The sequence below is a fragment of the Chelonia mydas genome, chromosome 14, assembly GCF_015237465.2.
Source record: "Chelonia mydas isolate rCheMyd1 chromosome 14, rCheMyd1.pri.v2, whole genome shotgun sequence".
Lineage (NCBI taxonomy): Eukaryota > Metazoa > Chordata > Testudines > Cheloniidae > Chelonia > Chelonia mydas.
Window position 1 is genome coordinate 40,178,762 of NC_051254.2, and position 26,931 is coordinate 40,205,692.

At 47.3% G+C, this 26,931-nt stretch overlaps 2 protein-coding genes across 2 annotated transcripts in view; one reads left to right on the forward strand and one right to left on the reverse strand.

The window, feature by feature from the left end:
* The first annotated feature begins 282 nt into the window (after positions 1 to 282).
* Positions 283 to 13,076, forward strand: LOC119567777 (zinc finger protein 436-like). Its single transcript, XM_043528534.1, has 10 exons — positions 283 to 490; positions 536 to 549; positions 3,290 to 3,370; positions 4,049 to 4,175; positions 8,111 to 8,209; positions 8,571 to 9,308; positions 9,477 to 9,560; positions 9,813 to 10,263; positions 11,137 to 11,191; positions 12,861 to 13,076. Exons 3-10 carry the CDS (start codon positions 3,329 to 3,331, stop codon positions 13,074 to 13,076), a joined length of 1,812 nt encoding a protein of 603 aa, XP_043384469.1. The 5' UTR covers positions 283 to 490; positions 536 to 549; positions 3,290 to 3,328.
* A 4,568-nt stretch (positions 13,077 to 17,644) lies between these two features.
* LOC114018901 (zinc finger protein 2) overlaps positions 17,645 to 26,931 on the reverse strand; it is a 59,760-nt gene continuing 50,473 nt past the window's right edge. Inside the window, exons 10-11 of the mRNA XM_043528126.1 lie at positions 18,588 to 18,710; positions 17,645 to 18,251 (exon numbers count right to left, since the gene is read on the reverse strand). Of these exons, the coding sequence (XP_043384061.1) occupies positions 18,040 to 18,251; positions 18,588 to 18,710 (335 nt within the window). The 3' untranslated portion in view covers positions 17,645 to 18,039. The remainder of the gene's footprint in view (positions 18,252 to 18,587; positions 18,711 to 26,931) is intronic.

The following is a 26,931-nucleotide window of genomic DNA, read 5'->3' on the forward strand; positions in this document are numbered from 1 at the left end:
AGCGATCTCACAGAGCCCGCCCGGCTCGACACCTGCCCCCGGGGGCACGTTCCGACGCGGGGCAGAATCCGCCCCTCGGCCTGCGGCGCCCCCGGGAGCCCCAGCAACGGGCCGCGGAGGGGCAGGTGTGAGAGGCGCCGGCTCGGGGAGGGCCCGAGGGAATCAGGCTGATCCCGGGACCTGCCCGGACCGAAGCTGGAGAAGGCGGAAGCGGCCCCGGGGCACGCTGGGAGATATAGTTCCTGACTCTCCCACTAGCGGAAGTGACGTTCGATCGGGGAGGACGAGCTGGGCTCCTACGGGGCCGTTGGCGCCTCTCCCAAGGGGGGGAAACGTTTTGTGCCGCTCGAGCTCTGGGCATGCGCAGATGCCGGTGGGCGGAAGTCGCGCGTGCGCAGAGGCAGAACTCACCGGCTGTGCGGGACCGGGCTGAGCGGGAGGGTCTGTGCCGGGGCGACCTTCATTAACCCCCCCGTGCCCGGCCCGCGCCCTGCTCCCGCTGGGGCCGCCCCGGCCCTGCCCGCCCCGCTGCCGAGCTGCCGCCTCCAGGTACCGGAGCGAGCCCCGGGGGCGGTGACGCTGCCCCAGTGTCCGCGGGGACCCGGCATCGGGCGGCGCCGGGACCTGCTCCCGGGGGGGGCCGCGCCCGGGGGGGCTCGGAGCTGCTGTCCCAGCAGGAGCCCAGCGCCCCCGGGCGGTGTCTGGACGGGGCAGCGGGTTAACGGGCGAGGCTGGGAGACCCCGACACCGCGGGGCCGGGCTGGGGGGGCCGCTCTCTGCCGGCAACAGGGCCCGGGCAGGCCCGGGAGGGGACGGGGCAGCGAGCGGCCCCCCCGGAGGCGGCCCGGCCCCGGGCTGCGGCCAGGAGCTCGTTCCTCCGCGGGGCCGCTTCACGCGCCGCGCCTGGGAGACGCCTCGGGGCTGCCCAGCCCCAGGGGAGCCGCAGCCAGGCCCTGCCCCGCGCCGCCGGGACCCGGGGGGCTCCTGTGGGGGGGGGGGGGAGGCCGGGGGGGGCTTGAACGGTCCCTGTGCAGCCCCAGGAAATCCCCGGGGGAGAAGGGGAGGGCGGGAGGTGAGTGAATTGGATCCTTTCCCCGCTCGTGGCGCTCACACCCTGATACAAATTCTCTCCAGTTCTTCCCCTTTTCTCAAATGTCAATTTAACATCTCCGGTGTGGGGCATTTTCCCACCCATTTTATCTGCAGCGATTTGTCCTTGTTTAGGTGAGAGATTGTTCCCTGAGTCGATTCTCAAAACATGGCTGCCCCTGGAGTGGGGATGGGATGAGATGCCTGTTGTCTGCCAGGGTGGGGGAAGGGCGGAGCAAGTGTCCCCCGTGGAGACTGCCCAGACCCCGGTTTCCCAATCCCACTTGCTGGCCCCAAACTGCCAACACAGTTGCCCCCAGCTATCCGTTGACCCTCACCTGCCCCTCCCCCACTGCTGCCCCCTTCTCTCACCCAGGAAGCCTTCCAGCTCCTCCTCCTCCTCCGCCCTCTTAAATCGCCTCCTCAAAGGGCTCCCTGCTGCCTGTGTGAATGGTGGCAGACGGGGAACCATCACTTTCTGTTTATGTATTGCACAGTCATATAAAATCCAGTCAAACAGTCCCCCTTTTCCAACTAGTTATTTCATAGCAATATAAAATTCCCTCTGATCTTGGTCTTTTTCTCTCATGTTATCAATTACTTAGTTTGTGATACCTATTCTTTGCAGATCTCAAAGATTGTTATGAAATACCCTAAATGTTTGCCCCACTTTTTCTTTAGTTGTCTATTTCTAATTGAATATACCCTGAGATTTTCCCTGTCTCTCTTAATTATAAAATACTAAGAACATCTCAGATTTACACCTTTTCTCAGATTCTTGAACATGAAAATAAATGGCAAACGGCATGGCAGAGGCTCTGGGGGCTGCTACTAAGCATGCTCCTTCTCTCTGATCAGCTTGTGCCAGAATCCTGGCTCCAAGCGCTGCCCAGCATTCCCGAGCCACATGCCCAGTCACTGTGATAACTTTCTATCCACTCATCAAACACTGTGAGGTTAAATCACAGATTTTGCTTTTCTCCCCTCTTGAAAACTGCAGGACCTTCCGGTTCTGTCAGGAAAATTTGTGCCCCGAATCCTTCTAGATCTGGGGGGTGAGGGAGGTGAGAAGCGGGTTAGCACTGCCACACAATGGCCTCTTCCACAGCATTCTGGACTCATCCTTTCTGAAATCTGGTTTCATTGAGACCATTGTTAATCCGGAGTCACTGTATGGAAAGACAAGGAGTGACTCCAGATGAACAGTGGGGCAAATCAGATTAGCAATTCTCCCTGTGAGGAGGTGCTCTCATTAGCTGCTCTCCCCAGAGAGCTAAAGGAGGGAAGGCTGCTCAAAAGCTCTGTCCCTCTCTCCTAAGGATATTGGGGTTCAGCTTCCTGGGTCAGATGCTGCAGCCTCCATATTGATCCGGGAGACCAGGTTTAGCAGCTGCTGCTACCCTAGCGGGGCTTCTGTGCTGGGAAGTGACCTTAATTAAAGCTTCTTGTCTGCCTGGCCCAGGTACTGACTTTCTCCAGCTGGTACTAGCCCCTTGGAGTAGACCTGGGCTCTGTTAAGACAAAATCTGAGCCACAAACTTCATGTAACTGAAAGACCTCAGGGAAAGTGCTGGGGACTGGCAAGAAAGTGACTCTGCACAAACAGCGCCTCCTCATTTCTCCTTCCATTAGCAATTGCCGGGAGAAAATCCAGCGGTGGGATTCCAAAGAACCCAGGAATGGGACTTTCCCAGCCAGAGAGGCAGGGACGGGGAAGGAGAGACTGAAAGCGGCAGTGGTAGAAATGAGTGAGAAGAGAGATTTCCAGATCTAGTCCACCCAGACACCTGTGTTGCAGCATCCTTGGGCAGAATCACTTTCCAGTGAACGAGAAAAGGATCAGACAGAGGAAAAGCCAGTTCGTGACTCTGTATTCCCCCTGCTCGGTTGTAGTTGCTGTGGGGTCAGTCTCTGAGGGAATCCCCCAGAGTGACTCCTTTGGTTCTGCTCTTTTCTAGCATTGTGTTGAGAGACTTTGTTACGGGGTGGGGGGAGGGAGAAGGGAGGTTAAAAATGTCACTGTGGGCTTAGCCTGGCAGGAGGGGCCAGGTCTACACTGAAATAAAGAGATCAAGCACTTTTGCAGCACGGCAGAATCTAGGATATCTGTCTGCAGGGAACGGGCCCTGGGGGAATTCTGATGTGAAATTAACTAAGGCCTGTTCTGAAACCCCCACAATTACGCTTCTCACCCTCCCAGGCTGCAGAACGACGTCCATGCTTCACTCCAGCTCCTCCCATGGGACAGGGAAGAGTAATGGCTGCAGTGGAGCCAGCTCAGGTAGGGATTATTGGGTAGTTTTGGTGGGTTCCTTCTGGAGGGAGAGGTACAGCAAATACACCAGAGATGGGAAGGTTTGCACTGTCTGGTTTGGAGGTTGGTCAGGGGCAGGAAATTCACAAAGTGGAGAAAGGGAGGAGGACAGGGGGTGGCAAACCTGCTGGGAGTTATTTAATAAGTGTCCTAGATTCTGGGACCAGACCCATGAGGTTGGGAGGTGGAAACGCTCTAATTTGTTGAACAAAAAATAACCCACCTACATGGGGCTAGGAAAACTAACCAGACTCATAGTGCGGGAGCCTGACCCGACTAACCAGCGGGTGCCGTTAGATGTGAAGGGGACACCCACCAGTCAGGCTTAGGGGAGATTCCCCTCCCTTCATATCCAGCTCGTCGCATTGAGGAGCATGTTGGACTTCCTACCAAGGAGCTGTCCCTGGACCCTGCTAGGGGCTCCATCTCCTGTATCAGTCTGTGGCTAGTAGGTATGTGATGGATCTGGTGGGAGAGAGGAGGGGCTCTGTCTTCGTCCCCTCACCCTGGTGGTTCCAGGATGCTCTGAGCGAGGTGGGGGTGGGACTCTGACCGTGATCCACCCAGAGCTTCCATTGGATTGGCTCCTCTCCCACACAAATAGTGGGGCAGCAGGTACTGAGTGTTGGACTTTTGCTCTCTCAGGGTCCGGTAATCTTTGAGGAGGTGGCTGTGTATTTCACCAGGGAAGAGTGGGCTCTGCTGCACCCTGCTCAGAGAGCTCTCTACAGAGATGTCATGCAGGAGAACTATAAGAATGTGACCTCACTGGGTAAGGATTCCCATCCCCTCAGTTCTTGGAAGGGGAAATGAAGAGGTACGGTTCACGCCACCCCCCAGTGGCATCTCTGCTCTGTCCTGTTTCAGCACCACCCCAATATGCCAGTAGCACACACGACCAGAGACCTTCCCCTGCTGAAGAACACTTTGGGAACAGAGCACAGGAGCAGTATCGCACAGTGTCAGATATCTCTTTTTGCTCAAGTAAAACTGGGGCTTAGGTCCAGCATAACCAACAGAAGCTTCCTACCCCCGGCCTTCTCTGAAACCCTGAACCTACTCCACCCGAACCAGAATGTGCTTGGGGTGTAACAAGCAGGCTGCTGGAATCAGAGCTGCTGGTCCAGGGCTACTTATCACACAGACACTCAGTACGTCCTTGAATGCTGGCTGGGGGTATCCAGACAGGGGAGCTCCAACAGCAGAACATTGAATCTCACCCAGGATTACAGATGACACAAATCCTCACTGGTCTGGATTGCACTGCAGCGTGTGAAAATGGCTTATGTTGGTAGTGAAACTTCCTGAGACATGGAGAGTCTTGCTTCTCCATCCGCACGTGTGATAGCCACCACCTCTCTTCTCTGCAGGCTCCTTGGATTTTTGATGCCTGATTGTCATATAACCCCGATTCTTATTTTTCACATTCTGCTTTTCCAGACTAATTAGCATCTGTTGCTCCTGAATTATAGCTTCTAATTTCCCAGTGTTCTCCACACCCAGGGATTTTCCTACTCCCTCCCGTTACACTGGGCTCACTAGATTCCCTAGTACATAAGAGCGGCCACGTTGGGTCAGACCAGAGGTCCATGTGGCCCAGTGTCCTGTCTTTCGAGAGTGGCCATGATTTTATAGACCTCTCTCATACCCCCTTTCGTCTCTTTTCTAAGCTGAAAAGGCCCAGTCTTTTTCATTTCTCCTCATACGGAAGCTCTTCCATACCCCTAATCATATTTTTTTCCCTTTTCTGAACCTCTTCCAATTCCAGTATATCTTTTTTGAGATGTGGCAACCACATTTGCATGCGGTATTCAAGATGTGGGCGTACTATGGATTTATTTATTTATATGGGTGTACCATGGATTTATAGAGAAGCAATATGGTATTTTCTGTCGTCTTATCTATCCCTTTCTGTTTGCTTTTTGACTGCCTCTGCAACTTGAGTGAACGTTTTCAGAGAACTATCCACAAGGACTCCAAGATCCCGCTCTTGAGTGGAAACAGCTAATTTAGACCCTATCATTTTATATGTATAGTTGAGATTATATTTTCCAATGGGCTGCAATACGTGCTATCCTGACATCTAGTACTGCTGAGCTCCTGCATTCAGTAATATCCCTACCCTTCCTGTTCCCTTTCTCCACTGAACCCCACCAGCCCATGCTTACTGTTCCCGGCTTCTCCAGGACTGACTCATTGTCTCTGGACTTCCCTGTCGGCAAGAAATCATGGCAGGGAGACTTGCCCTCTGTCTGGAGTCTTCGATTTCTGGAAAATGGATTTACTTTCTCTGTGTTTTTAGGAGACCATTTGAAATTGAGCGTCTGCGACATTAACCACAGTACAATCTGGACTGTTGAACAGCTGTTTCCCCTCAGTTCCCCAACCTGTGGTGCCTTTTACACTGCTTTACTGTGAGAACAGCCACTCCTGGGTGGTTAACACACAGTCTCCAGCATGTAACTCACTCCCAGCTTCACAGTATTGACTGCTGCTAGTCAGCGACTCTCAAATTACAGTACACCACAGGAGAACCTCAGAAAATTCTCTGGTGCCAGACTTTCCGTCAGAAATGTGCATCTTGCATTGTCCAGCACACTGCTGAACAATGCAAACTCATACGAAGTCTGTCATTTCATCAGTGGAAAATGACATGCACCAGCCTCGTTATTCCAGATGGAGTTTCCAACACACTTTAATCCAAACACACTGGTTACATAAAACAATAAAACCAAATTGTTAACTACCGGAAAAAAAAGATTTTAAGTGACTACAGGTAATGAGGCCTAAAAGTCAGAATTGTTTACAAAAGAAATGCAAGATAAAATACAAACTAACATCTAACTTAACAAGCTAAAACGGATTCAGAGCAAATGTTTCTCTCACCATATATTGACACAGGCTGGTTGCTGTCCTTTCAGCCAGGACTCCCCTAACTTGCCCCTGCCACCCAAGTTAACTTCTTCAGGAGTTGTCATGAACAGAGGGAAAGGGGGGAGAGAGAGAGAGTCTCAAGCATTTTCCTCACCTCTTTTTATAGTTCAGTCCTTTGTACTAGAAACAACTTCAGTTCTCAGCTGAGTGATGGTGACAGGCTGTCTGTTGACGATATGAGCTTCAAGTGGTCCCTTTGAAGGAATTTAAATGTCTTCTTCACACCTTCCCACTGCCGGAGAATGGCTGTTTGACCAGCTGTTTGCCTTGAGGCCTCTGAGGGCAGAGGTCTGTGGGTGTTCCCCAAAATTATAACTTTTCAGTAATATCATACAGTAAAATCTCATAACTTTACTTACAGTGTTGCTCCGCGTTTTAACAGGAGGATAATATTCAGTAGATTATGTGATTTCAAATGATATCTCACAAACCATACTAGGTCCCAAATTGATCATAATTTTCCAGAAGAGTGAACATAGGGGTACAGACTGACACAATGTCTGTCTGTGTGTGTTCCCAGCCGATATGTGGGTATTTGGCATCTTAAAGGACCTGGGGAGCTGGTCCTGGGAATTCACTGGTTTACTAAGTGTGACACTATGTGGAATTGTGAGACTCTTTATATTATTATTATTTTATTATTAATACCAATATGATAAAATTGTAATGAATCATGCTAGATGTGCCATGTAAGCTGTCAGTGAAAATGTTATGATTTTCCAAGTATGATGATTTTGTTTCTGTTTGTATCACCTTGTTTGTATTGTGAGATATAGAGATGTAGGGTATATTTGTATTTCCAGACTTGTGTAGTGTTTCTGGGTGACACCCCCAGACACATTGGTGTCAGCATTGCATAGCTTGTTCGATGGCCCATCCAGGGTCATCAGCTGTACAATGAGCCCATGGAAAGGACCAAGGGGATACACCTATTGAGTCAGCAAGACATGCAGGGGTGCGCCTATCTACTGAGAACTCCAAGGCTTTTCCATGCCATCTGCTGCAAAACTTGTGTTTGGGGCACAAGAAGTCTAAGCCACATGGAAAAGGCATATAAAGGGTAGCTGCATCATCTCCATTTTGTCTTCAATCCCTCTTCCTACCTCTGGAGCAACTTCTCTACAAACTGAAGCCTTGAACAAAGGACTGAATGACCCATCCAAGCTGTGGCTGTGTTCCAGATGGACTTTCAAGCCACTAACTCACCAGTACTGCTAAGAACCTGACATATAGATTTCAGAATGAACCTGACTGCTTTCCCCTTTCACTTCTTTCTGTCTTTCTTTTGTTTAAACCTTTAGTTTAGATGCCAAAGGATTGGCTGCCAGCATGGTATTTTGGGTAAGACCCAAATCTATCGTGACCTGATACTGGTGCTAACCCTTTGGGATCAGAAGAACATTTTGTTTGTGAGCAAAGTTTTTAAATAACCTCTGACTGCAGTGGACCTAGGTGCTGACTGGGAGTCAGAGAACTGGAATGCAATAAAGGGGGCTGTGTAATTTCTTTTTTCAGCTTCTCGGTAACCAGTGTGGGTGATGAGAAGCAGTTTGTGACTGGTCGGTGAGTTTAACTTCAGTGTTAACCACCAGTTTGGGGAGCATATGCTATCCCTTTTTCAGCCTGCCCTGACCTTGGCCTTTTCAGTGAGGGACTGCCCCAGGCACACCAGCTCACACTAAGCACTGAAGTTAAATTAATAGAATGTTTGTTTTTTTATGACAAAGTCTTGTGACATCAACTGAAGTCCTTTGTTTTGTTTCATCTGAGCAGGGTTTCCAATTTCGAAACCTGATGTGATCTCCCAGCTGGAACAAGGGGAAGAGCCATGGGTCCCAGAGGAAAGAGAGCTCCTCAGAGCTCCCTGCACAGGTGAGGAAACATTAAACCAACTCAGAATCTATAAGTGCCTGAAGGAACCATCTGGGATGCCCTACAAAGTCTTGGGAGGTCTCTCAGTTCATTATTGTCTCTAGCAGGGGTCGTATCCTCAGGGTAAATATAGCACATGGCTTCCTGTAGATCCTAGCAGAGACCAGGCAGAAGTTTCCTCCGTTCCCCCTGTGAATTTGGATGGGATGTGAAGGCAGAATTGATCCCCCTCCTCTCTCCTATTTGGTGGAAGAGTTTGGGGGAGTTCAGGACCTGATTTTTATTTGACCCCTCTCCAGCACTTGTTTTCGTTTGGTCTTCCCCTTTCCATCTCTGTTTGAGGTTTCTCTCTCTATCACAGCAGGTGATGCAATGCTTTGTGAGAAAGAGGAGCAGAATTCTCAGCAGGAAAATGCTGAGCAAGTGGATAAACACAGAGAATTATCACAAAGATGGAAAAGGAATGTGTCCAGGAGTCATGAGCAGGGAAAATCCTGTGCTATGCATCACAGACCAGAAAGAGAGCAGGGAAACAAGCCATTGGAGAAAATGGGTAAATTTATTTCCTGTCGGGGAACTCAGCAGGGCCTCAAAGAAACCACAACCCAGCAGGAAATCCTTAGGAGAAAGAGGAAAAATACATGCAGTGAGTGTGGGAAAAACTTCACTCAAAGATCAGCCCTTTCTAATCATCAGAGAATCCACACAGGGGAGAGGCCCTATGAATGCAGTGAGTGTGGAAAATGCTTCACCAGGAGCTCAGACCGTTCTGTACATCAGAGAATCCACACAGGGGAGAGGCCCTATGAATGCCATGAGTGTGGGAAAAGCTTCACTAGGAGCTCAGCCCTTTCTACTCATCAGAGAATCCACACAGGGGAAAGGCCCTACGAATGCAGTGAGTGTGGGAAAACCTTCATTAGGAGCTCAGCCCTTTCTAATCATCAGAGAATCCACACAGGGGAGAGGCCCTACAAATGCAGTGAGTGTGGGAAAAGCTTCATTCAAAGACCAGGCCTTTCTAAACATCAGAGAATCCACACAGGGGATAGGCCCTATGAATGCAGTGAGTGTGGGAAAAGCTTCACTCAAAGATCAGGCCTTTTTCTCCATCAGAGAATCCACACAGGGGAGAGGCCCTATGAATGCAGCGAGTGTGGGAAAAGCTTCATTCAAAGATCAGCCCTTTTTCTCCATCAGAGAAGCCACACTGGGGAGAGGCCCTATGAATGCAGTGAGTGTGGGAAAAGATTCATTCAAAGATCAGCCCTTTTTCAGCATCAGAGAATCCACACAGGGGAGAGGCCCTATGAATGCAGTGAGTGTGGGAAAAGCTTCAGTAAAAGATCAGGCCTTTTTGAGCATCAGAGAATCCACACAGGGGAGAGGCCCTACGAATGCAGTGAGTGTGGGAAAAGCTTCATTCAAAGATCAGGCCTTTTTCACCATCAGAGAATCCACACAGGGGAGAGGCCCTACGAATGCAGTGAGTGTGGGAAAAGCTTCATTCAAAGATCAGGCCTTTTTCAGCATCAGAGAATCCACACAGGGGAGAGGCCCTGCGAATGCAGTGAGTGTGGGAAAAGGTTCACTAGTAACTCAGCCCTTTCTAATCATCAGAGAATCCACACAGGGGAGAGGCCCTACGAATGCATTGAGTGTGGGAAAAGCTTCTTTCAAAGATCACACCTTTTTCACCATCAGAGAATCCACAGAGGGGAGAGGCCCTATGAATGCAGTGAGTCTGGGAAAAGCTTCACGAACAGCTCAGCCCTTTCTAATCATCAGAAAATCCACACAGGGGAGAGGTCCTGTGAATGGAGTGAGTGTGGGAAAAGCTTCACTAGCAGCTCAGCCCTTTCTAATCATCAGAGAATCCACACAGGGGAGAGGCCCTACGAATGCAGTGAATGTGGAAAATGCTTCACTAGGAGCTCAGACCGTTCTAAACATCATAGAATCCACACAGGGGAGAGGCCCTATGAATGCAGTGAGTGTGGGAAAAGCTTCATTCAAAGATCAGACCTTTGTAATCATCAGAGAATCCACACAGGTGAGAGGCCCTACGAATGCAGTGAGTGTGGGAAAACCTTCACTAGGAGCTCATCCCTTTATAAACATCAGAGAATCCACACAGGGGAGAGGCCATTTCATAAATATGAAGGGAAGGGTAAACACCTTTAAAATCCTTCCTGGCCAGAGGAAAAACCCTTTCACCTGTAAAGGGTTAAGCAGCTAGGATAACCTCGCTGGCATCTGACCAAAATGACTAATGAGGAGACAAGATACTTTCAAAGGCTCTCTCTGTCTGTGTGATGCTTTTGCCTGGTACAGAAAGGAATCGAGTCTTAGAACTTAGTAAGTAATCTAGCTAGATATGCGTTAGATTCTGTTTTGTTGAAATGGCTGATAAAATAAGCTGTGCTGAATGTCATGTGATGTCAAAGTGTCATGTGATGAAGCATTCTCTGTTGTCTGTGCTTGGAGATCATGGTTTGACTTTTTTAATCCTATATGAGAGTCGCTGTGACTGGAGATGAAAGTGTCAAAAACCTGGGAGGGGAATTCAAATGGATCCCAAACACAGTGTTATCATTTGGAGTTTAAATCCCAGGTTCCATGTATTGGCAAATCCACTTCTGGCAAAGTGGCTGTGTGTCCCGTCCCCCATTATTTACATCCTAGTATACTGAAAATGTTGAAAATAACATAACTGACTCTTGAGACAGCGCTGAGTGAAGTATGTATGAATGGATGAGAGTAGAATGTGATGGGAGAATCTCTTGTCCTGATTCTGAATAATCAGATGTCACCTGCTCTGGAGTTTCACTTGACACTCACTTGACACTCACTTGACACTCACTGTCGTGTATTCTCTCTCTGTGATGTGGGTTTCTATCTGTCCTGAGTGCTGTTGGCTCACCCAGTTGGATATTAGTTCAGTTTGATATGATGGAGCTCAGATCTATTGGAGAATTTCAGGTAAATGACCGTTTGCTAAAGTGGTCATTCCTCACTTTAGCTTTGCTTTTTCCCCATCCCTCCATGAAGACATGGAGAAAGTTCAAGTGCAGTTCTGTCAACATGAGAACTCTCCAATTTTCTGTACATCCTAACAAAGAAACAGCAGTGATTTTAAAATCTCCACTCGGAAATAGTGAACAACAGCAGAACCCCGTCTAACTGAAGGAAGTACATATGATCACAGTGTAGTTGAATTGTTGAAGTCAATATTGTCTCAGATGATCTGGGTAGAGAATTCCACCGTAAGTGATTTTGAACTAGGCAAAATGTCCATGTATTTGGTTCCCAAATCATGTGTAACCCAGGCCCTACAAAAGATCTCTCCTAGTTAACCCTATGTGATGAGGAATCCTGCCCTTCGTGACACAGATGTTGAGGAAATAGAAGTGGGTTTTTTGTTGAATTTATCCTTTGTATGTGCTAAAATGTGTATAAAATCAGTGTTGGCAATCTAATAGCTGCAGAAAAATGGCTATTTTTGAATAGAATCTCCAGTTCTGGTCACTAACAGAGATTCTGATCCTGCCCTGTATCCAGTCCCTTGCCTGAAACTGTGCCACCAAATTAAAGAAAAGCTGGGCATGTCTTGGGGAGCCATTCCTCACTAACACTGTTGATATTTTGAGTGGTTTTGTAAAGGATTCTACTTCAGAGAAGTGTAAATTTACCCTAACCAAGGCCAAGGATTTGGAAAGAACTGGGGTGAAAAGAGTACACACTCAGTTCTTGGTTTCTACTCCAGTAAAGGAAGCTATGGTGACCAGGAAAATTGTTTGTACAGCCCCACTTACTAGTTTAGTGTCACTGATTACCATTCCAAAGGATACCAGGGTTAGATTGAGAACTATCATCCTTCACCATTTTGATCTGAAGAGGGAGTGCTTCATAGGACGTCCCTTCTCCGTGGATCCCACACTGGCTACCTGATTGGGTAACAAGGACTTTGAGGCGGTGGGAATGATGATAACCAATGAGGCAATGAATGTGTCGGGCTCCAGTTTCAGACTTCAGGACACACACATGTTGAGTCCTGAGTCTGTGGTTTTGTGCCTGACGCTATGACTGCACCATAGAGCTGATGCTGGCGCAGCTGCAGCACTGCTATTACAGATGCTCTAAGCCAATGGGAGAGCTCTCTCCTCTTGACTTTATTAGTCCAGCCCCGCAAGCGGCGGCGACGGTCTTGGCAGGAGAAACTCTCCTGTTGATGTAGCGCTATCTGCACAGGGGGCTGGGGCTTTGTAACTACGTTGCTCAGTGGTGGGGACTTTTCACACCCCTGAGCAATATAGTTCGACTCATAGACTTTAAGGTCAGAAGGGACCATTATGATCATGTAGTGTGACCTCCTGCACAACGCAGGCCACAGAATCTCACCCACCCATTCCTGTAATAAACCTCTTACCTATTTCTGAGCTGTTGAAGTCCTCAAATCGTGGTTTAAAGACTTCAAGGTACGGAGAATCCTCCAGCAAGATATACCGATAAATGTCTTTAGTGTAGACCAGACAGTTTTCTCTTGTGTTTTATGCATTTGCATCACTTCTCCTCTACCTCCTCCTACTTTGAAAGACTAAAAAGTGAGAAAAGAGGTATTTTTCCTCATGATGCAAACCTTCCCACAAAGGAGACCTCTTCCACCAACACAAATGCAGAAGATCCTGAGATATATGAACTGCCAGAAGTTGTTGGGACCTACGTTGGGAGAAACCACAACTTGAGCCAAGGTTCAGTTGTTGGCAATGAGTTTTCTTTTAATCCCAACATACGACAAGAATTGGTGATCTTTGAATATGTTATTGTTACCAATGAAAATGAAATTATAGGTGACGTTATTGGTTAAAGAGTGAGAGACTAATTGTGTGATAATCTGAATGATTTTGGAATACTGGGAGTCGTCTTGTTTTTTGTTTTTTTTAGTTGTACAGGAAGTGATGGCTAATCTTGAAAAGTTAATTTGATTTAATTTACCCCCTGTAGTGTAAGAAGTTATGGTAGAAAAGCTGGCTCCAAAGGTTGGGCTGGGAGAATGTGTGTGAGAGAGTGTATAAGAGAATATTGGACTAGTATAGATTTTAATTTTTTGTATTTCAAATAGAACTTATTTTGCTTAGCCTCAAAATCAATTTCTATTAAAAGGCAAACTACTCGAGACAAGTTGTGTAACTTTTTGCCCACTTACACTGTAAGGGTCACTGACTTCCCCACTTCTCTAATTTGCAACAGAGAGGCACCACATCTGTCATAGGACGTGTCCAGCAGGTAGGAAAACTGGCATCATCAACCATCAATATGAAGGAAAAGGCTGAACTCCATTGCCTTTCATATCAAAAAGCCATCTAAAGCTGGTCTACGCTGAAAAGCTGTGTTGCCATAGCCCCATCTCTCAGGGGTGTGAAAAATCCACTCCACTGAGAGAAGTAGTTAATGTGACCTGAGCCCCAGTGTAGACAGTGTTAGGTTGTCAGAAGAATACTTCCAGTGTTTGAAGTGTAGAGATAGCGTTAGACAGATTGATCCCCTATGGGAAGCAAGTCATGACATCAATTCCAATTTTGACCCATCTCCCTGTATGTGAGAAAGCTGCTTGTATGGAGGGCTGAGCCAGCTGTCTGATCGCCTGGTCCCTCAACTGTAGCGACAGCTCTTACCATCAATCCAAAGACTGAGAGACATGGAGACTTCCAACCATTGTCATTTTAGTATCTTATTGTTCCTTTCTCTATTTTTTGTGCTGGCCTTTCTGTTCTATCAGAGTGGGACGGTATAGCTCTGCATGCGTGACAAAAGCTCATTGGTACCAATTGGCAAAGGAGTCACTGTTATTTACAAGCAACTCCTGTCTCAGACCTGACAAACTCACCACACCGAATACACTGATTTTATGATATTTATCCAGGAAACATAGCAGTGAGATCTCTATTGAAAGCTTGTAAATCATTGGTTTCAGCGTAACAGCCGTGTTAGTCTGCATTCGCAAAAAGAAAAGGAGTACTTGTGGCACCTTAGAGACTAACCAATTTATTTGAGCATAAGCTTTCGTGAGCTACAGATGAAGTGAGCTGTAGCTCATGAAAGCTTATGCTCAAATAAATCGGTTAGTCTCTAAGGTGCCACAAGTACTCCTTTTCTTTTTGTAAATCATTGTTACTCCTAATCACTGCGAGAGGTGTGTATAAGTCATATTTAAGGAGTAATGTAAGTTCATGGAAAATTATGCCCATATGGTATTTTCATGAAAGTGAATCACCCCAATCATAGGTCTTGGTGGGGATGGCCCTTTCCAGTGGGAGGGAATTGTCACCCACCCCTTGCTAACCAGTTATGTGATGTATTGCTACATTGTCAACTATTGCATCAACCCAGAAAAGCTAATGGAAAACTATCAAAGACGAACTATAGACATCAAAACCCTGTGGAAGTGAAAAGGACAATATGAAAATGGGGAGACAGTCCTTTCTGTGAATAAAGACAAAAGACGGATTCCGTTTATGACAGGGTGGAGAAAAACATTCTGGGTCCATTCCCTAAGGAGATCCCTAACGACCAGTGGTGCTTCATGAAAGGCAGGGCCCTGGCTCCTAGGGACTAGCGATCACTGCAGTAGACTGAAGTGTGAGGTGAGGATCTACTTAGATAGGAAAGGTAACTATTAAAAAGTGTAAGTCGCATTTGGTGATTTTGTTGTGTTTGTAACTTTTTTCCATCACTCACATTTGTTTTGTTTAAATCTCTCTCCCTTGTTAAATACATTTCCATTTGCTCGATAACTTTACTCAAGTGCTGTGTGTGATACAGGATCAGTGGTCAACAGTAAAACTGGTAACCTGGGGTATACCATTGCTTCTGGAGGAGAGATTCAGAGAAATCCCAGATCATCTGGTGATCGGGGCTGGACCCCAGAGGGAGACATACTGAAGGAACTCGGGTTAGGGTGCCTCTATTGTCAACTGGCAGGGCTGCTGTAGCTCCGAGGAGGGTGCTTGAGTGGCTGATAGGCTGGGTGAGTTCAGTCATGAACATCCAAGCTGCCAAATGCAAAAGTCCCTCGTCCTAGTGGCAGGTGGCAACAAGGAGACTCACAGCCCTCAGCTCCCTGAGAAGGTGTCACGGAGTCCCTGGGCGATGCTCTGGAACTGCTCCCCATGAAGCCAGTCAGGACTCTGGGGCAGTCGCCTTTCTGTGAGCAGCCTGTCTTCAGGACACACAGCTCCCACCTTCCTGGGTCTGACCTCGGAGCATTCAGCATCCTCTGCCCCTCCATGCGCTTCCCCCAGCGAGTCCGCCCAGGCGGGGCTCCTGGGGAAGCCAGAGGGTCCTGCACCCCAACTTCGCAGTCAGACGTGACTCTCAGCCAGCCAGTAAAACAGAAGGTTTATTAGACGACAGGAACATGGTCTAAAACAGAGCTTGCAGGTGCAGAGAACAGGACCCCTCAGCTGGGTCCATTTTGGGGGGCAGTGAGCCAGACAACCACGTCTGCACTCCAAGTCCCAGCCAGCCCCAAAACTGAAACTCCCTCCAGCCCCTCCTCCTCTGGGCTTTCTTCCTTTCCCGGGCCAGGAGGTCACCTGATTCCTTTGTTCTCCAACCCTTTACCTCTCACCTTGCAGGGGGGAAGGGCCTAGGCCATCAGTTGCCAGGAAACAGGGTGTCGGCCATTCTCTGTGTCCAGACCCCTGCACACACCTGCCCTCTAGGGCTCTGCAGTGATCATACACTCTTGTCCCCCCACCTAGATACTTAAGAACTGCACAGGGGAAACTGAGGCACCCCCACACGATTCAGAGGAAACATTATGAACAGTCCCACTTCGTCACAGGAGGGTCACAATGTGCATCTCTGTTGCTCCACCTGTCAAATTCAAACAGGGAAAGCACACTATAGCATAGTTCCCTGACTCAAAATAGCCCTAAAACTCTTCTATGAAACCATGGAACATGTGCTCTTCGCTCTGTGAAAGCATGTAAAGACTCCAAGCACTGGAAGGTAAGTGACCTAGAGAAATTGGAATACTGGGCCGAAAGAAATCTAATGAGGTTAAACAAGTGCAGAGTCCTGCACTTAGGATGGAAAAATCCTATGCACCGCTTTTCCAGCCCCTGCTTCTCTTCATTTACATATAATTTGAAAAGTTCCTATTATAACTGCTCTTCAGCAAAACCCAGAGCAACGTGAGAACAACTGGCAATGATACAATCTGTATCATTGGTGACTAACAATAACTTTGCAATAGGAGGAATGGTAGAAATGTGATGCTCCCTTGTTCCTCATGGGACAATAAAAAGGACAAATAGGTCCATCTCAAGAGGGCGAACTGCAAAAGGCAAAAATGGGGCACTCATCTGGATAAGCTGAGGGATAATGGTGCAGCAAACAGTTCAAACAGCATTCCAAGTTACTATGTAGGAATCAGGAAAAGTATTAAAGAAAAAAAGTATTGATAGCCCTAGAGGTTTTTACGGTGTTGATCTCCCTTGCAGATTCTCTGATGGCTAACATGGGCTGAGTGCCAAGAGAAGGTATTCCCACACTCACTGCATTCGTAGGGCCTCTCCTTTGTGTGGATTTTCTTATGACTAGAAAGGGCTGAGCTGCTAGAGAAGGTTTTCCCACACTCACTGCATTTGTAGGGCCTTTCCCCTGTGTGGATTCTCTGATGATTAGAAAGTTCTGATCTTTGAGTCAAGCTTTTCCCACACTCACGGCATTCCTAGGGCCTGTCAAGGTTCCTTCCCCACTCTGAACTCTAGGGTACAGATGTGGGGACCTGCATGAAAACCCCCAAAGCTTATTTTTACCAACTTAGGTTAAAACTTCCCCAAGGTACAAACTAGTTTACCTTTTGCCCTTGGACTTTATTGCTGCCACCACCAAGCGTCTAACGAATATATAACAGGGAAAGAGCTCGCTTGGAAACGTCTTTCCCCCAAAAATCCTCCCCAAACCCTACACCCCCTTTCCTGGGGAAGGCTTGATAAAAATACTCACCAATTCGCATAAGTGAACACAGATCCAAAACGCTTGGATGTTAAGAACAATGAAAAAGCAAGCAGGTTCTTAAAAGAATTTTAATTGAAGAAAAAAAGTAAAAGAATCACCTCTGTAAAATCAGGATGGTAAATACCTTACAGGGTAATCAGATTCAAAACATAGAGAATCCCTCTAGGCAAAACCTTAAGTTACAAAAAGACACAAAAACAGGAATCTATATTCCATTCAGCACAGCTTATTTTATCAACCATTTCAATAAAACAGAATCTAACGCATATCTAGCTAGATTACTTACTAAGTTCAAAGACTCCATTCCTTTCTGGTCCTGGCAAAAGCATCACACAGACAGAGAGAGCCTTTGTTTCTCCCCCCACTCCAGCTTTGAAAGTATCTTGTCTCCTCATTGGTCATTTTGGTCAGGTGCCAGCGAGGTTATCCTAGCTTCTTAACCCTTTACAGGTGAAAGGGTTTTTCCTCTGGCCAGGAGGGATTTTAAAGATGTTTACCCTTCCCTTTATATTTATGACAGATACAATCTGTATCACTGGTGACTAACAATAACTTTGCAATAAGAGGAATGGTATAAATGTGATACTCCCTGGTTCCTGATAGGAAGCGCACAGTCGAATTACTCATGGGACAAGAGAAAAGGACAAATAGCTCCTCCTCAAGAGGGCAAACTGCAAAAGGCAAAAATGGGGCACTCATCTGGACAAGCTGAGGGATAACGGTGCTGCAAACAGTTCAAACAGCTTTAAAAGCTACTATGTGGGAATCAGGAAAAGTATTAAAGAAAAAAAGTATTGATAGCCCTAGAGGTTTTTATGGTGTTGATCTCCGCTGCAGATTCTCTGATGGCTAACATAGGCTGAATGCCAAGAGAAGGTATTCCCACATTCACTGCATTCGTAGGGCCTGTCCCCTATGTGGATTTTCTGATGTTTAGAAAGGGCTGAGCTGCTCGTGAAGCTATTCCCAGACTCACTGAATTCATAGGGCCTCTCCCCTGTGTGGATTCTCTGATGTTTAGAAAGGCCTGAGCTGCTAGTGAAGCTTTTGGCACACTCATTGCATTCGTAGGGCCTCTCCCCTGTGTGGATTCTCTGATGCTGAAAAAGTCCTGATCTTTGAATGAAGCTTTTCCCACACTCACTGCATTCGTAGGGCCTCTCCCCTGTGTGTATTCTCTGATGGTAAAAAAGGCCTGATGTTTGAACGAAGCTTTTCCCACACTCACTACATTCGTAGGGCCTCTCCCCTGTGTGGATTCTCTGATGCTGAAGAAGGCCTGATCTTTGACTAAAGCTTTTCCCACACTCACTACATTCATAAGGCCTCTCCCCTGTGTGGATTCTCTGATGATTAGAAAGGGCTGAGCTGCTAGTGAGGCTTTTCCCACACTCACTGCATTCGTAGGGCCTCTCCCCTGTGTGGATTCTCTGATGTTTAGAAAGGGCTGAGCTGCTAGTGAGGCTTTTCCCACATAAACTGCATTCGTAGGGACTCTCCCCGCTGTGGATTCTCTGATGCTGAAAAAGGCTTGATCTTTGAATGAAGCTTTTCCCACACTCACTGCATTCATAGGGCCTCTCCCCGGTGTGGATTCTCTGATGGTAAAAAAGGCCTGATGTTTGAATGAAGGTTTTTCCACATTCACTGCATTCATAGGGCCTCTCCCCTGTGTGGATTCTCTGATGCTGAAAAAGGGCTGATCTTTGAGTGAAGCTTTTCCCACACTCACTGCATTCGTAGGGCCTGTCCCCGGTGTGGATTTTCTGATGCTGAAAAAGGGCTGATCTTTGAATGAAGCTTTTCCCACACTCACTGCATTCGTAGGGCCTATCCCCGGTGTGGATTTTCTGATGCTGAAAAAGGGCTGATCTTTGAGTGAAGCTTTTCCCACAGTCACTGCATTCGTAGGGCCTCTCCCCTGTGTGGATTCTCTGATGCTGAAAAAGGCCTGATCTTTGAATGAATCTTTTCCCACACTCACTGCATTCATAGGGCCTATCCTCTGTGTGGATTCTCTGATGTTTAGAAAGGCCTGGTCTTTGAATGAAAGTTTTCCCACACTCACTGCATTTGTAGGGCCTCTCCCCTGTGTGGATTCTCTGATGATTAGAAAGGGCTGAGCTCCTAATGAAGGTTTTCCCACACTCATTGCATTTGTAGGGCCTCTCACCTGTGTGGATTCTCTGATGAGTAGAAAGGGCTGAGCTCCTAGTGAAGCTTTTCCCACACTCATGGCATTCATAGGGCCTCTCCCCTGTGTGGATTCTCTGATGTACAGAACAGTCTGAGCTCCTGATGAAGCATTTTCCACACTCACTGCATTCGTAGGGCCTCTCCCCTGTGTGGATTTTCTGATGATTAGAAAGGACTGATCTTTGAGTGAAGCTTTTCCCACACTCACTGCATGTATTTTTCCTCTTTCTCCTGAGGATTTCCTGCTGGGTTGTGGTTTCCTTGAGGCCCTTCTGAGTTCCCCGACAGGAAATAAATTTACCCATTTTCTCCAATGGCTGGTTTCCTTGCTCTCTTTCTGGTCTGTGATGCATAGCACAGGGTTTTCCCTGCTCATGACTCCTGGACACATTCCTTTTCCATCTTTGCGATAATTCTCTGTGTTTATCCACTTGCTCAACATTTTCCTGCTGAGAATTCTGCTCCTCTTTCTCACAAAGCATTGCATCACCTGCTGTGATAGAGATAGAAACCTCAAACAGGGATGGAAAGGGGAAGACCAAATGAAAACAAGTGCTGGAGAGGGGTCAAATAAAAATCAGGTCCTGAACTCCCCCAAACTCTTCCACCAAATAGGAGAGAGGAGAGGGATCAATTCAGCCTTCACATCCCATCCAAATTCACAGGGGGAAGGGAGGAAACTTCTGCCTGGTGTCTGCTAGGATCTATAGGAAGCCATGAGCTATATTTACCCTGAGGATACGTCCCCTGCTAGAGACAATAATGAACTGAGAGACCTCCCAAGACTTTGTAAGGCCTCCCAGAGGTTTCCCTCAGGCACTTATAGATTCTGAGTTGGTTTAATGTTTCCTCACCTGTGCAGGGAGCTCTGAGGATCTCTGTTTCCTCTGGGACCCATGGTTCTTCCCCTTGTTCCAGCTGGGAGATCACATCAGGTTTGGAAACTGGAAACCCTGCTCAGATGAAAGAAAACAAAGGACTTCAGTTGATGTCACAAGACTTTGTCATAAAAAAACAAACATTCTATTAATTTAACTGCAGTGCTTAGTGTGAGCTGGTGTGCCTGGGGCAGTCCCTCACTGAAAAGGCCAAGGTCAGGATAGGCTGAAAAAGGGATAGCATATGCTTCCCAAACTGGTGGTTAACACTGAAGTTAAACTCACCGACCAGTCACAAACTGCTTCTCCTCACCCACACTGGTTACCGAGAAGCTGAAAAAAGAAATCACACAGCCCCCTTTATTGCATTCCAGTTCTCTGACTCCCAGTCAGCACCTAGGTCCACTGCAGTCAGAGGTTATTTAAAAACTCTGCTCACAAACAAAATGTCCTTCTGATCCCAAAGGGTCAGCACCAGTACCAGGTCATGATAGGTTTGGATCTTACCCAAAATACCATGCTGCCAGCCAATCCTTTAGCATCTAAACTAAAGGTTTAAACAAGAGAAAGACAGAAAGAAGTGAAATGGGAAAGCAGTCAGGTTCATTCTGAAATCTATATATCAGGTTCTTAGCAGTACTGGTGAGTTAGTGGCTTGAAAGTCCATCTGGAACACATCCACAGCTTGGATGGGTCATTCAGTCCTTTGTTCAAGGCTTCAGTTTGTAGAGAAGTTGCTCCAGAGGTGGGAGGAGGGATTGAAGACTAAAGGGAGATGATGCAGCTACCCTTTATATGCCTTTTGCCATGTGGCTTAGACTTCCTGTGCCCCAAACAGAAGTTTCACAGTAGATGGCATGGAAAAGCCTTGGAGTTCTCAGTACGCAGGCGCACCCCTGCATGTCTCGCTGACTCAATAGGTGTATCCCCTTGGTCCTTTCCATGGGCTCATTGTACAGCTGATGACCCTGGATGGGCCATCGAACAGGCTAGGCAGTGCTGACGCCAATATGTCTGGGGGTGTCACCTAGAAACACTACACAAGTCTGGAAATACAAATATACCCTACATCTCTATATCTCACAATACAAAGGTGATACACACAGAAACAAAACGATCATACTTGGAAAATCATAACATTTTCACTGACAGCTTACATGGCACATCTAGCATGATTCATTACAATTTTATCATATTGGTATTAATAATAAAATAATAATAATATAAAGAGTCTCACAATTCCACATAGTGTCACACTTAGTAAACCAGTGAATTCCCAGGACCAGCTCCCCAGGTCCTTTAAGATACCAAATACCCACATATCGGCTGGGAACACACACAGACAGACATTGTGTCAGTCTGTACCCCTATGTTCACTCTTCTGGAAAATTATGATCAATTTGGGACATAGTATGGTTTGTGAGATATCATTTGAAATCACATAATCTACTGAATATTATCCTCCTGTTAAAATGTGGAGCAACACTGTAAGTAAAGTTATGAGATTTTACTGTATGATATTACTGAAAACACCCACAGACCTCTTCCCTCAGAGGCCGCAAGGCAAACAGCTGGTCAAATAGCCATTCTCCGGCAGTGGGAAGGTGTGAAGAAGAGATTTACATTCCTTCAAAGGGACCACTTGAAGCTCATATCGACCACAGACAGCCTGTCACCATCACTCAGCTGAGAACTGAAGTTGTTTCTAGTACAAAGGACTGAACTATAAAAAGAGGTGAGAAAAATGCTTGAGACTCTCTCTCTCTCCCCCCTTTCCCTCTGTTCACGACAACTCCTGAAGAAGTTAACTTGGGCGGCAGGGGCGGGTTAGGGGAGTCCTGGCTGAAAGGACAGCCACCAGCCTGTTTCAATGTATGGTGAGAGAAACATTTGCTTTGAATCCGTTTTAGCTTGTTAAGTTAGATGTTAGTTTGTGTTTTATCTTGCATTTCTTTTGTAAACAATTCTGACTTTTAGGCCTCACTACCTGTAGTCACTTAAAATCTTTTTTTTTCGGTAGTTAAGAATTTGGTTTTATTGTTTTATTTAACCAGTCTGTTTGGATTAAAGTGTGTTGGAAACTCCATCTGGAATAACGAGGCTGGTGCATGTCATTTTCCACTGACGAAATGACAGACTTCGTATGAGTTTGCATTGTTCAGCAGTGTGCTGGACAATGCAAGATGCACATTTCTGGGGGAAAGTCTGGGGGAGCAGAGAATTTTCTGAGGTTCTCCTGTGGTGTACTGTAATTTGATCGTCGCTGACTAGCAGCAGTCAATACTGTGAAGCTGGGAGCGAGTTACATGCTGGAGACTGTGTGTTAACCGCCCAGGAGTGGCTGTTCTCACAGTAAAGCAGTGTAAAAGGCACCGCAGGTTGGGGAACTGAGTGGAAACAGCTGTTCAACAGTCCAGATTGTAGTGTGGTTAACGTCACAGACACTCAATTTCAAAGAGTCTCCGAAAAAACAAAGAAAGTAAATCCATGTTCCAGAAATAGAAGACTCCAGACAGAGGGCAAGTTTCCCTGGTATTGCTTCTTGCTGACAGAAAAAGTCCAGAGACAATGAGTCAGTCCTGGGGAAGCCGGGAACAGTAAGCATGGGCTGGTGGGGTTCAGTGGAGAAAGGAAACAGGAAGGGTAGAGATATTACTGAATGCAGGAGCTCAGCAGTACTAGATGTCAGGATAGCACGTATTGCAGCCCATTGGAAAACATAATCCCAACTATACATATAAATTAGCTATTTCCACTCAAGAGCGGGATCTTGGAGTCCTTGTGGAGAGTTCTCTGAAAACGTTCACTCAAGGTAAGGAGACAGTCAAAAAGCAAACAGAATGTTGGGAATCATTAAGAAAGGGATCAATAAGAAGACAGAAAATATCATATTGCTTCTCTATAAATCCATGGTACGCCCACATCTTGAATACTGCATGCAAATGTGGTTGCCACATCTCAAAAAAGCTAGACTGGAATTGGAAGAGGTTCAGAAAAGGGCAAAAATATGATTAGGGGTATGGAAGAGCTTTCGTATGAGGAGAGATGAAAAAGACTGGGCCTTTTCAGTTTAGAAAAGAGACGAAAGGGGGATATGAGAGAAGTCTATAAAATCATGGCCTCTCTCGAAAGACAGGACACTGGGCTACATGGACCTTTGGTCTGACCCAGCGTGGCCGCTCTTATATACTAGGGAATCTAGTGAGCCCAGTGTAACGGGAGGGAGTAGGAAAATCCCTGGGTGTGGAGAACACTGGGAAATTAGAAGCTATAATTCAGGAGCAAAAGATGCTAATTAGTCTAGAAAAGCAGAATGTGAAAAATAAGAATCGGGGTCATGTGACAATGAGGTAATCAAAAATCCAAGGAGCCTGCAGAGAAGAGAGGTGGTGGCAATCACACATGCGGATGGAGAAGCAAGACTCTCCATGTCTCAGGAAGTTTCACTACCAACATAAGCCATTTTCACACGCTGCAGTGCAATCCAGACCAGTGAGGATTGTGTCATCTGTAATCCTGGGTGAGATTCAATGTTCTGCTGTTGGAGCTCCCCTGTCTGGATACCCCCAGCCAGCATTCAAGGACGCACTGAGTGTCTGTGTGATAAGTAGCCCTGGACCAGCAGCTCTGACTCCAGCAGCCTGCTTGTTACACCCCAAGCACATTCTGGTCCGGGTGGAGTAGGCTAAGGGTTTCAGAGAAGGCCGGGGGTAGGAAGCTTCTGTTGGATATGCTGGACCTAAGCCCCAGTTTTACTTGAGCAAAAAGAGATATCTGACACTGTGCGATACTGCTCCTGTGCTCTGTTCCCAAAGTGTTCTTCAGCAGGGGAAGGTCTCTGGTCGTGTGTGTTACTGGCATATTGGGGTGATGCTGAAACAGGACAGAGCAGAGATGCCATTGGGGGGTGGCGTGAACCGTATCTCTTCATTTCCCCTTCCAAGAACTGAGGGGACGGGAATCCTTACCCAGTGAGGTCACATTCTTATAGTTCTCCTGCATGACATCTCTGTAGAGAGCTCTCTGAGCAGGGTGCAGCAGAGCCCACTCTTCCCTGGTGAAATACACAGCCACCTCCGCGAAGGTCACTGGCCCCTGAGAAAGCAAAAATCCAACACTCAGTACCTGCTGCCCCACTATTTGTGTGGGAGAGGAGCCAATCCAATGGAAGCTCTGGGTGGATCACGGTCAGAGTCCCACCCCCACCTCGCTCAGAGCATCCTGGAACCACCAGGGTGAGGGGACGAAAAGAGAGCCCCTCCTCTCTCCCACCAGATCCATCACATACCTACTAGCCACAGACTGATACAGGAAATGGAGCCCCTAGCAGGGTCCAGGGACAGCTCCCTGGTAGGAAGTCCAAAACGCTCCTCAGTGCGAGGAGCTGGATATGAAAGGAGGGGAATCTCCCCTAAGCCTGACTGGCACGGCACCCGCTGGTTAGTCGGGTCAGGCTCCCGCACTATGAGTCTGGTTAGTTTTCCTAGTCCCATGTAGGTGGGTTATTTTCTGTTCAACAAATTAGAGCATTTCCACCTCCCAACCTCATGGGTCTGTTCCCAGAACCGAGGCCACTTATTAAATAACTCCCAGCAGGTTTGCCATCCCCTGTCCTCCTCCCTTTCTCCACTTTGTGAATTTCGTGCCCCGGACCAACCTCCAAACCAGACTGCGCAAACCTTCCCGTCTCTGGTGTATTTGCTGTCCCTCTCCCTGCAGAAGGAACCCACCCAAAACTCCCCAATAATCCCTACCTGAGCTGGCTCCACTGCAGCCATTTCTCTTCCCTGTCCCATGGGAGGATGGGACGAGCTGGAGTGAAACATGGACGTCGTTCTGCAGCCTGGGAGGGTGAGAAGCGTAACTGTGGGGGTTTCAGAACAGGCTTTAACTAATTTCACATCAGAATTCCCCCAGGGCCCTTTCCCTGCAGACAAATATCCTAGATTCTGCCATGCTGCAAAAATGCTTGATCTCTTTATTTCAGTGTAGACCTGGCCCCTCCTGGCAGGCTAAGCCCACAGAGACATTTTTAACCTCCCTTCTCCCTCCCCCCACCCCGTAACAAAGTCTCTGAACACAATGCTTGAAAAGAGCAGAAGCAGAGGAATCACACTGGGGGATTCCCTCGGACATGGACCCCACGGCAGCAACAACCGAGCAAGGGGAATATGGAGTCAGGAACTGGCTTTTCCTCTGTCTGATCCTTTTCTTGTTCACTGGAAAGTGATTCTGTCCAGCGATGCTGCAACACATGTGTCTGGGTGGAGTAGAGCTGGAAATCTCTCTTCCCACTCATTTCTACCACTGCCCCTTTCAGTCTCTCCTTCCCCTGTGCTCTCTCTCTGCCTCTCTGGCTGGGAAAGTTCTATTCCTGGGTTCTTTGCAATCCCACTGCTGGATTTTCTCCTGGCAATTGCTAATGGGAGGAGAATAGAGGAGGGGTTGTTTGTGCAGAGTCACTTTCTTGCCAGTCCCCAGCACTTTCCGAGAGGTCTTTCAGTTACCTGAAGTTTGTGGCTCAGAATTTGTATTAACAGAGCCCAGGTCTGCCCCAAGGGGCTAGTACCAGCTGGAGAAAGTCAGCACCTCGGCCGGGCAGAGAAGAAGCTTTAATTAAGGTCACTTCCCAGCACAGAAGCCCCGCTAGGGTAGCAGCAGCTGCTAAACCTGGTCTCCCGCGTCACAATGGAGGCCGCAGCGTCTGACCCAGGAAGCTGAACCCCAATATCCTTAGGAGAGAGGGACAGAGCCTTTGAGCAGCCTTCCCTCCTTTAGCTCTCTGGGGAGAGCAGCTAATGAGAGCACCTCCTCACAGGGAGACTTGCTAATCTCATTTGCCCCACTGTTCATCTGGAGTCACTCCTTGTCTTTCTATACAGTGAGTCTGAATTAACAATGGTCTCAATGAAACCAGATTTCAGAAAGGATGAGTCCAGAATGCTGTGGAAGAGGTCATTGTGTGGCAGTGCTAACCCCCTTCCCACCACCCTCACCCCCATATCTAGGAGAAGGACTCGGGGCACAAATTTAGTAGCAGCCCCCAGAGCCTCTGCCATGCCCTTTGCCTGGGAGCCCCCTCCTCCCATTTTTAAATGAGAGAGAGGAAAGTGGAAAATCAGAGGGATTTTATATCAGTTGTTGATAGGAGGTAAAATCTGAGTGTATTTCACATCAATATTTGAAAAATGAATCGAGAGGAAATGGGCAACAGTTGCAAACATTTTATTTCCATGTGGAAGAATCTGAGAAAAGGTGTAAATCTGAGATTTTATTAGTATTTTATAATTAAGAGAGACAGGGAAAATCTCAGGGCACATTCAATTAGAAATGGACAACTAGAGAAAAAGTGGGGCAAATGGTTAGGATATTTCATAACAATCTTTGAGATCTGCAAAGAATAGGTATCACAAGGTAAGTAATTGATAACATGAAAAAACACACCAAGATCAGAGGGAATTTTATATTGCTATGAAATAACTAGTTGGAAAAGGGGGACTGTTTGACTGGATTTTATATGACTGTGCAATACAGAAACAGAAAGTGATGGTTCCCCATCTGCCTCCATTCACAGGGGCAGCAGGGAGCCCTTTGAGGAGGCGATTTAAGAGGGCAGAGGAG